Genomic DNA, 14446 nt, shown 5'->3' with positions numbered 1-14446 from the left:
GGATACACATCAGCTTAATCACTATCATGCAAGGACAAATTCAGTATTTTGTCAGCATTTACTCTACCCATGTTAAAGTGTACATTTGTCTAAGTCTAGTTAGTGATTTCTATAAAGATGGTCTGCTGAACATCAAGAGGGAAAAGGACATTATACCTGTGACTTAGAAATAGACTAGCCAGTTACAGTATAACTACCACAATGATGAGGAAACTGATGGGACAGTGAGGACACTGGAGGAAGGATGAAAAAGAACCTGTAGAGGATACACTGTACATAAGGCAGATTCATTCTGCCCATTATGGCTGGCATTAGCAAACATCCCAATTGAAAAAAAATTAATGGAGGACAGAATCCATATTAATCACATCTAGAGTGTATTCACCTCTAGCACGTACTGTAGTGTATTATATTAGGAATTAATATGAAGATTCATTGTATACAACAGCCTGCTTTGTCTTAGATTACTGTATGGCATTTCATCCCTTGACCTGGAGCATTTTGCTTTGTTGTTTAAAGTCATTGCAATTCAACAGTGACTGACTGTTATTGAGCTGAGCCCCATTTCATACATAACTTGAACCATGTTTGAGAGACAAAGAAAGAGCCCTATTTTAACATCTAAAACATAAAAACATGAAACAGTAACTTTGTGGCCGGACCTTGGGTGCTGTTGCTATTATAGCCTACCAACGGGATTCTTGGGTGCAACGCAAATCTAAAATGAAGTAGCTACATTGTTCATAGGTGTGGTTTGGGCCTAACATGAAATAAACCAGATCAGAGCGACATCTCACTATCCCTTTAGGAGCAGGTGCGCTTTCCAATTATTATATTGGAGGATTTTCCATGCGTGTGCAAGGAGCACTTCACAAGCGAGGAGAGCAACGTTCTCGTCAGGGCTGGAAAAACACGTGGCATTGTATGGGGCCCATCTCCCATAGCAACCCACCCAAATTAGCTTTGTTCAAACAGGCGTATAAAAATTTGGATGAATGTGTAAGCTAGATTTATGCCTGTTTTTCACATCTTCATGGACACAACAATGATTCCCCTCATTTGTGAATGTTTCCTTGTAAAAATGTTCATGGTTTTATAAAAAATGAAAACTGCTGCATCTGTGTGTACATGAGAAAAGCAAAGTGTATGCTCGTTGTGCACACGCTACATTGATTATGGCCAACCAGGTGCCCTTAAAATAGCATGAATAAAATGCGCAACTCGCCACTGACTTTAGACTAGGCTTTTCCTGTTGAGTGGCGTGATTGTTTTCTAAACCTGTAAAATTAGCTCCAGGGAATGTTTGCGTCTGTGGAGGGAAAAGTCTGCTGTGTGCAAAATAGGAATGATACATGCTGTACAAAGTCAATTGCGCTGGGTGCAACATAGGGCCCCAAGTTACTGTCCGTCAACTGCCCACAGCCTGGCTGCAGTGTCCTTTTTTTACCTGGCAACACACCCGGGCCCCAAGTTCCCATTTTAGAGACCAAAGTAAACATTTGTTACTTAACAGCACAAACTCTTCTGCAATGTAACCATTGGTACAACAAATGAAGACTGGTGTGCGACTTGAACGGGACGTTATATAGTGTGTACCAGTCTTTGACAGATGGAGGAAGGAATCAAATGAAATGGATTCCCAATAATAACAGTCAACATACAAGAGATTAGAAAAAAAACTGTCATGTGTAATACAAATGTCCCCAGTCCTTCATACCAACAAGCCCAAATGCTGTTAGTATGATGCCTACTAAAAGAAAAGCTTAGTATATTTATTCAAGTCTTCATGTACATCCTATTATTAAAATTACTACACAAAGATCTCTGCTAGGTCACATGAGTGTGAGTGATGTCTGTTAGACATGACACGGAAAAGCTTAGTAAATACAAATCTTTATTAAAACAATACAAACCTACCAAAAAAATGAACAAAATATCATAAAAAACAATCTAGCCAAGGATCAATTTGGATTTAACTTTTGTGTAGGTATTATGACAGAAACAAAATAAAACTGGAGTGAGTATCAAGCCATCTGCCAGGTTGGAGGCCAGGTTTTCCCGCTAAAAAATACAAGAGATAAATGGTTAGTGAAAAAGGTATGAATAATGACTTAACATTCAATGCTGTAACATCTACACTACACGATTACACAATAATAGAGAACAGTAATTAAGATGAAAGACAAGGTATTCAATAGGAGTGATGTTAAAGGACAACTCCGGCGCAAAATTAATTACACATTGGTACATAGTCAACCGTTCCCTGAGATTTGTTTTCATGATTAGCAAATGTAAAGAGTTGTATCTCTAAAAACTGTTTAGCTTATAATGCTAGTTTATAGGGCTTAGAGTAATGAAAATAAAAAAAAACACTAGTTAATACCACTTACAAGGCTCAAAATAGCCCCACACTAACACGGTAGCATAATCAGGGTCCCTATATGCAAAACGAAGCATTGAGAACTAGAATTTGAGAATAGAAGAGAATAAGAAGATACTTTATAAAGACAGTTCACTTTGTGTATACAGACAGGAGCCATCTTTGGAAAACAGTCTTGACAATCGAACCACGAACACCGAGCCAAATGCGCCGGTGAGATGTGAACGAGCCAAAACTTGGCTCAGCGTTCATGGTTCGACTGCTCGAGACTGTTTTCCAAAGATGGCTGCTGCCTGTATACACGAAGTGGACTGTCTTTACAAAGTTTCTTCTTATTAAACGCTCTGTACACTTACGTTCTCAATGTTTCGTTTTGCATGTATGGACCCTCATTATGTTACTGTGTTAGTGTGGGGCTATTTTGAACCTTGTTAGTGGTATAAACTAGTGATTTTTATTTTCATTACTCCATATGCCCCATATACTAGCATTATAAGCTAAACAATTTTTAGAGATAAAACTCTTTACATTCGATAATCATGAAAACAAATCTCAGACAACGGTGACTATGTACCAAATGTGTAAGTAGACCAAAACTTCATTTTGCACCAGCGTTGTCCTTTAAGATTAACCATAGGCTTGAAAATAGCACCTAGAGTTTTTTAATAAACAAAGAAAAAATTCTAGACAACACCATTTACAACTGTTAATTCATAACCTAATCAAATTAAGATAGTTGTACATAGAGTACACAGTAGTATAAAGTAGATTGCAAAGACTTAAAAACTGAATTTTTATAATGCAATCTTGTCTGGCCTCGCTTAAAGCCAATCTAGCACTCAGTGATAGTAGGGTTGGTAATGAATAGTCAAGGGTGTGGCAAACACAACTTTAGGTATATCCATTACAACTATCAATTGGCTATAAGTCAATTGTTCTTATTCAGCAGTTCCCTTTGAATCTACAATGTCAAAATACACTTGAGACATGTTTATTTTCCTTTTTTTTTAATTTTTGGCTCAATGTCATCTGTCAAACACAGTGGTTCTAACCAACTGGTTTAGTTGCTTGCCATGCATCGTGTTGTCTTTGAAGTTGCTGGAAGGTTTGTTTTGTGCATTGCAATGTAAAAAATGTGGTATACTAAGGCTACGTTCACACTGCAGGCTGAAAGGGACCAATTCGGATTTTTTTGACCCTATGTGACCTGTATCTAATCTTTTCATGACAGTCTGAACGACACAGATCCGATCTTTTCAAATGCGACCCAGGCCAATAGGGTATGTGGTCCAAATCCGATATGTATCCAATCTTTTGAAATGCGACTTCAGTCTGAACGGCCCGGTCACATGTATCCGACCCGCACGTCATTGATACGCGACAAACGTCATAATTGTGCTTTCAAGTAGGCGGGAATAAGAAGATAAACAACAACTATAGGGGACAATGCTGAGACTAGTCAATGGAAGTAAAGCGAGGTTTATGATTTAATTAATATTTGGGGGGACAGCTCTATTCAGGCCAAACTCGAGGGCTCTTATCAGAACTTCTGCAAACAAGTACTCTTCTGTGCATGCGGGTCAATTCTGGGTCATTTCACGTTTACACAGGAGATATGCAATTAACTACACAAAAGGTCGCAATTAATTGGAAATGTGAACGGCCTTGCAAATTTTTTATTTTTATTTTTTTATAAGCCCAGCTGCACTACTTCCTGAACTTCAGCCAGCTCCTTGTTTCCTGTCTGCCATTATTCGACAAATTGATTAATTCAGGTGTGCTTGACCTCAGTAGTCATGGCAACAATAATCAGGCACACCTGAATTAATCAAGTTTGGCCAATAATGGCAGACTGGAAACAAGGAGCTGGCTGAAGTTCAGGAAGTAGTGCAGCTGTGCATAAGGTCAATTGAGCCCCTGCAGTGTGAACGTAGCCTAAGGGTGAACTGTCCAAGCAAGGATACCATACCATAGATCGCAGGGCATCCAGTCGTACAGGAGTTCGGTCTTCCCCTGTGGAAGACAAAAAAAAAAAAAACATGAAAATGTGTAACATGAAATATTGGATACAGATTTACAATGTAAACTTAAAAGGAATGATTTGGATTGACATTTGATCAGTTTTCAAATAATTTCAGTAATTATTGTAAGAGGAAAACCCCTCGAGATGTGACATCTAGTTTTCGAGTTCTCTAATGCATGATTGTTATAGAGAATGCACCAATAAAAGGGTTCCCTACACAAACAATTTCTAACCCAATTTAGTGTGCTTTTCAATAATTTATCTAATAAAACCTTTGCCATCTTCCTTTGTGTGCCAGTTTTCTAAAAACTTCTAAAAACCTTATTACATTTTGTTGTACTTATTTGGAAATGAGACATTTGTACCATTCACTCTGAGACATTTTAAATGATACTAAACGTAATACTCAATGATAATCATTCACATTATAACCATATGTTTCTTGAGAGAGAATGAAATGCAGATTAGGTGAGACTGTATGAGGGGGAGGTCAAATGTTCATTTCCAGCAAGGTCCTTTGTCTTTCTGAGCAGTGGTCGTTTTTTAACCAGTTTTTTTTTAACCAGTCTTCCACGACTACCGGTAAAGATAATAGGAACGAGAATATTTCCCAGAACAACAATCAGGTCCATATTCTGATTACTTGCAGGCAATAGTCTGTCAGGATAGCAAACATCATGTAGTTAACAGGGAAGAGGGTTCCTTTCTCCACATCAAATACTGTATAAGGACCTTTAAAGGATATTTCTAGGCATTTAAAAATAAATATTTAGAGACATGGATCAAGGGCAAATTTTATCCAAGGGACAACTAAGAATTCCCTGGTGATACAATTGGCTTTATGCCAAGCTGCACTACTTCCTGAACTTCAGCCAGCTTCTTGTTTCCTGTCTGCCATTATTGGCCAAGCTTGATTAATTCAGGTGTCTGATTATTGTTGCCATGACTACTGAGGTCAGGCACACCTGAATTAATCAATTTGGCCAATAATGGGAGACAGGAAACAAGGAGCTGGCTGAAGTTCAGGAAGTAGTGCAGCTGGGCATAAAGCCAATTGGCACTATTTGTTCTGTCATGTTTCCTTGTCTGTGTTCCCGTCTTTTTCCATGTTTAGCAGTTCCCGTTATGTCTATTAGTCTTACTAGGTGTCTCTGATTAGCCACTCCCCTCATTATCTCGTTTAGCTTGTTTGCCTTTGTATTTAAGCCATGTGTCTAGCTCAGTCTTTGTGTGTTCTGGATGTTGTTCTGTTGCATGTTGTCGGTTTTGTTCTGGAGTCTTAGCCTTTGTCATAGTTCAAGTTTATTCTTAGTCTTAGTCATTGTTCTAGTTTATTTAATAAAAAACTGCTGCATTTGGATCCTGCTTCCTGCACTGCATTATAACAGATACAGTGGTTAGCTTTGTTGACATCTAAGCAGATGTTGCAGGTCCCACCTATTAAGGTACACTTTAATTTAATTTATGATGCTAAGTAACTTGAACATGGTTCAGTGGCATGTTGCTTATAAAGTGTCTTGGGCTTTGAGTAGTGTGCCCAAGAAGGAGCACTAGCACTCAGTTACTGACACCCCGTGATGCAGGACAACTTCTAATTTTTTAATCAAATACCTTTTCACAGTTTTATATGAAGTTAGCTGTAGTTTAAACCTTGCAGAAAAATTATGCTGGTTGCTGGATGGTCTAAGCTAGAGTGGGCTGAAAGAGAAATGGTGCGTTCCAGCATGTAACATACGACCAAGTAGCGATTGGTTAAAGCAGAAAACAAATATCCCAATGGATAGGTTCGTGGGGCCTCATTTATAAAACTGTGTGTGTAGGATCCTTAATAAAAGTGTATGTGTGGCCGAAAGGCAAAAATGGCATTCACAAAAATTTTTTTAGACTTATAAAACCGTTCGTACACCAGAACCTGCACAAAATTCACTTTATAAATCCCAGTCACCGGAAGATTGTGCGCACATGCTCCTCCCCGAAATAGCCATAAATGAGCTTACAACCCCTAGTTTTACTATGCATATCCTCCAAACCAGTTTCAAAACATGCTAGCCAAGATGTATTTTCTGTAGGGAAGACATCATATCAGATAACACAATCTAACTACCTCTCCAATCCTACCTTTCTCTGCTTGTCCGTATTATCCCACGGTATGGGTGCACATCCCGATTGTTGTGGGGGCAATCTTTTGTTCTCACTGTACAACATAAGAGAAATGATAAATAATAATCCAAATGCAATTGTAGCCTTGGAAAATACTTAATACTTGAAAACTTGCTTATCTACAGTATGAACACTATGCATTCAATCCATATGGAAATTAATTAAAACAATAATATCAGGAATACCCGCACAACAATTAAATTAATACTTTGTGTTGATAATGTAAAAGATGACAGAATATCAGATGTCAGATTTCAGACCTCTCTTCCTCTGATTTCGCCTTTTCCCTATATAAACAAATAGACTTGGTTCAGTACAGCACAGATATTTGAAGCTTAAGCATATTCTTTCAAAGATAAAGAACATAAATAAAGCTGAAGAGCTTAAGACCTTGTCCAGTAGGAGGTTGATAAGCCACAGCAACAGTCCCAGCCTCCTGGTCCACAGAAATTGTGGCTACTGAATCTAAAATGAGTGAAGAGACAGCATTGACTATCATCATAATATACATACAATTAGGTCATAACAGAGACCTGAAAAAAAAAAAAAGATATTAAAGCGATACTACAGAGTACATCATCCCACCATAGCCTTGTTGTTTGAACTTCCCAAGTGCTGTTGGTAGGAAGAAGAACAAGAGAATTTGGTATAGCATAGACTACATAGCAAACCATCTGAGACCATGAGCTCTATGTTGTACCAAATTCTCTCGTTCTTGTTCCCACTGACAGCAGCATACAGTGAGCTCAAATAACAGGACTATGGTTGGAAGAACTCAGACACTGTAAAACCTTGTACTGTAGGAGGAGGGCTTAGCAACAATTCTGGACCACCCTCAGTCCCAGCCCCCTGGTCCAAAGTCATGCCACTTGTCAAATCTGAGGATGAGAATGAGTGAAAAGAAGATGTTGTCTCTCTAACGTGTATACACAGATTATATAACACACAGTACAATTAGGGTCTATATTCACAAAGAATCTTAGGGGTGAAAGCATCTCAACATTTTAGGAGAAGAAAAAATAATTGGGCTAATCCCTAATGAGGTAATTTTAACATCATTTAGGAATTATTTTGAGCTAAAATGAAATCGTTGTGAATTTTGTGAAAGAACATAAATAAAGCTGAAGAGCTTAAGACCTTGTCCAGTAGGAGATTGATCACCCACAGCCACAGTCCCCTGGTCCACGGATATTGTGGCTACTGAATCTGAGGATGAGTGACATGGTGACATTGTGTCTTATAAAAGTTTAAATAGGTGTAGTGAAAAGACATCTGCTGCTAATGCATATTTTCACAAAAATCTCAGAGAACACAATAAAGTGAAGGCACCAAATCAAGCCAAACGCACCTTGTTCTCTTAATGGGTTCGTTATCTCAAAATTTAGAATGACAGTAGCCTCCTCAGGCTCATGGCTACTGTCTGTTGCCTGTTCTGGATTCACTAGAAGAATACAAACACACACAAAAAATGTACTTTACGTAATTAGGTCAAAATGTGAAAGCTAAGGCAAAATAATACAAAATCCACAAGCCTCAGATACACAGAGAAGCACAGTTGCCCTTACTATTTACAATCATTGATTGCTCAACACCATCTACCCCTAAATAATAATATATAAAAAAATACATATATAAAGTTTATAGTATATAAATATAGTTTTACCTTCAACCATCATTTAAAAAATTTCATAAATGTTTTGCACACATCTCTGTGCACCTTTGCTCAACAATTCATCTTTAGGTAAGATCATTTTGGCCTTCTTGTGTGGATATTCCACCAGGAGCAAAGTCTTCCAGCCAACTGCGTGCAGCTTCTCTATCTAAAGATAAAAACAAAACAAAAAACATTTAAAACATTTCAATTACAAGTGCTTTGGTGTGGCTGTGTATGGATCTTTGTCTGCTTATCACAATAGCACAAAGCTGGGACACAAATGCAGGTCAACAAGAAATATTTAGCGTAGAAGCAGACTTTTGGAACATCACAAGGAATAGCTGTATTCAAGATTTTGATCTTTAAGATGGTAAAACTGTTGAATAAATAGCTTCCATAAATATGTTAATGCATTATCTTGTCTCAGTCAAAACCAGAAAGTCTCCCCAGTACCCCAAAATAACTGGACTATGGTGACATAGAACAAGAAAAGTTACTTACCAAAATGATGGCATCATCCCACAAATGTGAGGTCACCTGATTTTTTTTGTGTTGGCAACCCTTTTTTTTTTTTTGCTCGAATTTTTCAATCTTTTTGTTTAGGCACATATTTTTAGGCTGTGGGGCCTTGCACATAGGGCACTTCTTGAAGCTATTAAAAATTTTATTTTGCATGCTGGGCAGGTCTTCTTGAGCCCTCCACCTTTTGACATGTTTTGATGCTGTAAACCAGACAGGAGGCATAATGTCTGTCACAAACATGACTTCAACCAGGTTCAGTTATAATAAAGTTTTAGTAAGTTACTGGATTTACTCCAAACATCGAAATATCAGACTTTGATGACTAACTTATGGTTATGTTTGATGGACGCTTTTTTAGTAAGTAACAATAAAAAACACAACTCAAAAACTACAAGATATAAAATACTACACTACTTCATAATACATTACGTAAATGTCTAGAACATCATACCTCAACAGCAACTACAACAAACAAAGAATATGTAGTACCAATAGTTATTTGACATAGATATGGGTGTAAAGTTACAAAATATCTCACCCTGGCCTCATTGGGATCTTCAAAGGCTGCTGAGTGGTTTTCCGACATGGTGCACAGATACAATACAAAAATACAGACAATAGACAAACAGTACAAATATGAAGATGAGTGTGTGTGCGTGCGTGCGTGCGTGCGTGTGCGTGCGTGCGTGCGTGTGTGTGTGAGTGAGAGAGAGTGAGAGAGAGAGAGAGAGAGAGAGAGAGAGAGAGAGAGAGAGAGAGAGAGAGACTAGAGAGAAACAGAGTGAGAGAGAGATTGAAAGAGTGGCTCTTAAAAGTGCCTTTGTTTTCTATATAAAACTGAAATAGAGACAGAGAAATGGAGATAAGATGCAAATAATCTGTAGAACAGACAAGAAAGCATAATTAGATGCATCTCTGAGAAAAAAAATTTAATGTCTACATTGCGAGACACTAAAGGTGAATAGGGTAAAATTTTTAAAATAAATGAATCTATTACCATGATCACCATGAACCTTCCTCAGTTGATTAATTACCCAAGTATATAAAAACAATGTATTATAAGTTTTTGAAATTTGTATGTTTAATTATGCAAAATAGGAAATATCTCATTAAATATGCACAATTTTGCATATATATTTTCGGTAACAAATCTGAACACATGATAAATCCAGGTGGAAAATTATTTTTTCATTTAGTTTACACAAGATGGAAAAAGAATATCAGATGGATTTCAGGATAGGGCCTAACGTTAACGTTATATGCTTTCATCTCACTTTTCATCAAAAATAAACGATTTTCACTATATTTCTTTGGTGTACATGGTGCTACAGAGGATGATATGTTGGTAACGTTACTGGAGAATGACAAAAAAAAATAATTTTGAGAAAACGTCTTTTAAATATTTCTTAAAATGCATACTTTTTTTTAGAGAAAAACAACTAACGTTAGCAGCTATAACGTTATTTACAGACACGATATCAAGTCAAATATTTAGCAATGAACAATAGCCTACAAGCGATCTAAAACGCATTAAAACTTATATTTCAACATTTATATTTAGTAAATAAGTAGCAGGTCTGAGATACATACCGATTGGTAGAGGGGATCCTCGCAATGACGGAAAAACCGCGAAAGTGCCGTGGGGTCGCCGCCATGGCAACACGTCCGATTTAACATTAATTTATTATAAGTCTTTATCATTTTTTTCGTTGTCTGTATATGTCTATCTGTCAATTGAGTAAATTAAAGTAAAAAAAAAAAAAAGTAAATTAGTCCAAATATTATTTACACCAGGCTGATGGATGGGGAGTTTGATTGATCGAGCCTGCCAGTTATCCGTGTGTCCATCACGGATTCAGAATTTGACAATGTGGAAAACTGTTATACACAAAATGATCAGGGGAGATAATATGTTCACAGTTTAATGAGGCTACATTTCATCGCGAACAGACCACTCGAATAGCCTAAAGTGTCAAAATCAGCAATAGGCAATCTCCAGTGAAGGTGAAACAATCTGTGGCGACCACCGAATATTCCGTGGTACGGTCACGGAAGAAACCCGTGGTCCCATCACGGAAGAATCCGTGGTGCCATCACAGAATTTGTCAATAAGCAAAAGGCTGTACAAACTGCAGGGGATAAGAAGTTCACATGACTACATGCATCATAAACACGGACAACTTGAATAGCCTAAAGTGTCAAAACCAGCAGCAATATCGCCCAGTAAAGGTGAAACAATCTGTGGCGACCACCGAATATTCCGTGGTACGGTCACGGAAGAAACCCGTGGTGCCATCACGGAATTTGTCAATAAGCAAAAGGCTATAGAAACTGGTCAGGGGAGATAAAAAAGTTCACAGTTTAATTAGACTACATGCATCACAAACCCAGACAACATGAATAGCCAACCTAAAGTATCAAACTCAGCAGCAATATCGTCCAGTAAAGGTGTGGCGACCACCGAATATTCCGTGGTACGGTCACGGAAGAAACCCGTGGGCCCATCACGGAAGAATCCGTGGTGCCATCACAGAATTTGTCAAAAAGCAAAAGCTAGAAACTGGTCAGATAAGGAGTTCACAGTTTAATTAGACTACATGCATCACAAACACGGACAACTTGAATAGCCTAAAGTGTCAAAATCAGCAATAGGCAACCTCGTCCAGTGAAAGTGAAACAATCTGTGGCGACCACCGAATATTCCGTGGTACGGTCACGGAAGAAACCCGTGGTCCCATCATTTGTCAATAAGCAAAATGCTATAACTGGTCAGGGAAGATACAAAAGTTCACAGTTTAATTAGACTACATGCATCACAAACCCAGACAGCTTGAATAGCCAACCTAAAGTATCAAAATCAGCAGCAATATCGTCCAGTAACGGTGAACCAATCTGTGGCGACCACCGAATATTCCGTGGTACGGTCACGGAATTCAGGGTGACCAGACGTTATCCTAGCGATCAAACGACGACAGAACAATGCAATATCAAGTTAAAATCAAATATGTAAAGTAAAGTACTTTAAGTAAATTCAGAATATATCTTTCCAAATTATAAAACGACGTCAATTGGGGGAGCGCGCAGGTATTGTAACAGCCCGTGTGTAGACCACGGATGCTGCCTGTCATTGACTTACATAGGCATCAATTCCGTGGGCACATCACGGATTTTTTGGCAAATCCGTGACACTGCAACGGATTTTGAGTTAAGAGTCCGTGTTCATTTCACGGAATTCTGTGAGATCAGGTTGTTCAATGAGCGCTCTACACAATCCAGCACGGCGGCACTCTGAACAGAGGTTTATTATGTTCATTTATTCCTCAAAATGAGTCCTAGTTTTCTAGTCGACTAGTAGTAGATCATTTAAGCCATTTGTATTATCAGTAATCACATATATTGATTTAATTAAATGGGAGAGAAACCATATGAGCGTTTTTAATTGCCTATTCCGCATTTCCACGTATGCATAAAGCTTGCCACAAAGAACCGGCAAAAAGTAATGATTATGCATGAAACATTTGAATTGTTTATTAATAAACTAGTGTTTTCTGTCAGTGTCAGCAACAAAGATAAAGTTGATGATGCTTAGGCTACTCGCCATCTTCGGAGTGAACGCGCATAGGCCTATAGAAACGCATACTTCGAATTAGCCTACATATGCAGAGAGTTGCCAATTTATTTTAGTTTTTAATTGTTTTGTTTAAAAGTAGATATTTAAAGCTTTCTGTAGCTTAGTTCTCAGGCCTGTGTGAGGCAAGCGTCGCGGTGTTTCGGTTCATATATGAGACGCGCTCCGGTTCACCTGCGCGCCTCTGTGTCCTGATATTGTCTGATATTTACTTCTAATGTATTAATCCAGTCAATTTGTCGATGAAACATTTATTAAAATGAAGATACAATTTATATGAAACGAAATTTACAAGCTTTCTACAAAACAAAACTTAATAAGTGGTCAAAATCATGTCTGACGCACTCCAAATATTTTCCGATATTGGGCAGCTTTTGAATTTTGATCCTATCTTGCTCATCTCATGCGGTTGCCTTTTCATAGCCTACTCAACATAGATGAAATAATAAAAATAAGTAATGTAATATTATTAAAAACAAATGTGAAACGTATATTTTATGTTTATTTTTTTTTGTTTGTTTTTTTACTTATTTAAGCGTCATGCTGCTCCGCTTTGCTCACATGTTATGTAGCCTGTGTGTGTGTGCATGTGCTGGAGGGGTGCCCATCCCTTTTTTGAATATCGTTATCATATATTGATCATTTTTAATAATTCGTTTTTTTTCATGCATATGTTGAAATTGGTACTATTTGTTTGAGGTTTGACTCTTTACTAAAAACGACTTTACTAAAAATGATACAAAAAATGGATGGATTTATAGCGTTTTGGAAAAAAATAAAATTAACTTTTAAATTATCATTAACAATATTGTTGTTTGATTTAATAATTATTGTTCAAAATGTTCAGACTGAACCAATAAAACATTTAAACAGGATAATTTGAATATTCACAAAATGTGTGGGTCTAGGTAAAAAATGTAGTTTTCCTGAAAACTATTGAAATGGATTTATAGCGTTTTGGAAAAGAGCTCTTCATATAGTGAGTTCTTCATTCTTTGTCATTATAATTAACTAATTATTATTGTTCACTTGGCTCAAAGAGTTAGATGCTTTGTTAACTATGTAATAACAGCAAATAGTTCTCACTTTAGATTAGGTGATGGGAAATGGGAAAAGTACATTTAATTAAGTGCTTTAAACCATCCTTGATTAGACATGAATTGGACTTGATTTCTGTGTTCCTTAAAATGTCCACAAACACATTATGCAGACCATGTTGTTTGCAAGCCAGCATCAGTTCAACAACAAAACCAACCTAATATGAGACACACAACAGACAGAGGGAAAGCAATCTTTTATGAAAAATAAAAGACCGGAGAAGGAGCAATGTAGAACAGCGGTGGGTAGATAAAGAGAAGAAAACTAGAAAAGGACAATCCTTGTCACTGTAGCATGAGGTTATTCACCAAGATAGTTTGCTAACAAGGTTTCATGCTGTCTGTGGCACTGCTGTATTTACCTAGAGCGAGCAACAAACCACAGTGAAACAGATGTGTTTGAGTATAATCGTTCAAAATGGAAATGCAAGGTTGAAAGGGAGAATGCCATTACTTTCTCCAAATCATCATTACACTGAATGGGAATTGCTTGAATGATTATCTCACCAACAAACTAAAGTTCTGTCAATTATTACCAACAAACATGTATGCTATTATTATTTTTCCCCAAAGAAAACAAAGATAATTTGACAAAATTAGCACTCTCTCAAGCTGCTCAAAACAAATGACAAAAGTAAAAGCATCATGTAAGTGGTCCATATGGAATAGACTTAATTTAACCCTATAAAGTCTCTCATATTTTAAGCATGAATTTATAAATCCTCTAAATTATCAACCAGAACAAAACTTTGCTAAAAACAAGAAGCCTTTTTATTATAATTGCAAAAATGTCGACCTTAGAATAACTTGTATACTGTTAGTAATACATCAACATAAAAAATGTCTAGACTGTAGCAACTTAGTTTATGTATATATCTATATATTCATGATACTTTTCGTCTATCTATATATTTTTTTATCTATATATATTTTTTTCTTTATGTATATCTATATATAACTTCATGATACTTTTGGCCATATG

The 14446-nt window shown here is 37.1% G+C and overlaps 1 protein-coding gene across 3 annotated transcripts; it reads right to left on the bottom strand.

Annotated features, from left to right (window-relative positions):
* Window positions 1-1827: 1827 nt before the first annotated feature.
* Window positions 1828-11992, bottom strand: LOC120480080 (uncharacterized). Of its 3 annotated transcripts, XM_089134742.1 has the most exons (11): window positions 10330-11992; window positions 9278-9617; window positions 8281-8939; window positions 7912-8004; window positions 7701-7769; window positions 7355-7441; window positions 6954-7028; window positions 6824-6850; window positions 6522-6597; window positions 4350-4393; window positions 1828-2061 (listed from the first exon to the last, which is right to left on the bottom strand). In XM_089134742.1, the coding sequence occupies exons 3-11, from the start codon at window positions 8312-8314 to the stop codon at window positions 1991-1993; spliced, it is 576 nt and encodes a 191-aa protein (XP_088990868.1). In that variant the 5' UTR covers window positions 8315-8939; window positions 9278-9617; window positions 10330-11992; the 3' UTR covers window positions 1828-1990. The 3 variants fall into 3 exon arrangements, with proteins under 3 accessions (XP_088990868.1, XP_088990867.1, XP_088990869.1); XM_089134741.1 differs by lacking the exon at window positions 10330-11992 and having other exon boundaries at window positions 9278-10177; XM_089134743.1 differs by lacking the exon at window positions 10330-11992 and having other exon boundaries at window positions 1852-2061; window positions 8227-8939; window positions 9278-10175.
* Between the last annotated feature and the right edge of the window lie 2454 nt (window positions 11993-14446).

The sequence above is a fragment of the Pimephales promelas genome, chromosome 9 (assembly GCF_988280905.1).
Source record: "Pimephales promelas chromosome 9, fPimPro1.hap1.1, whole genome shotgun sequence".
In the NCBI taxonomy this organism is placed as follows: Eukaryota; Metazoa; Chordata; class Actinopteri; order Cypriniformes; family Leuciscidae; genus Pimephales; species Pimephales promelas.
Note: the sequence above shows the minus strand (reverse complement) of the source record. Positions and strands in the feature narration are given on the sequence as shown.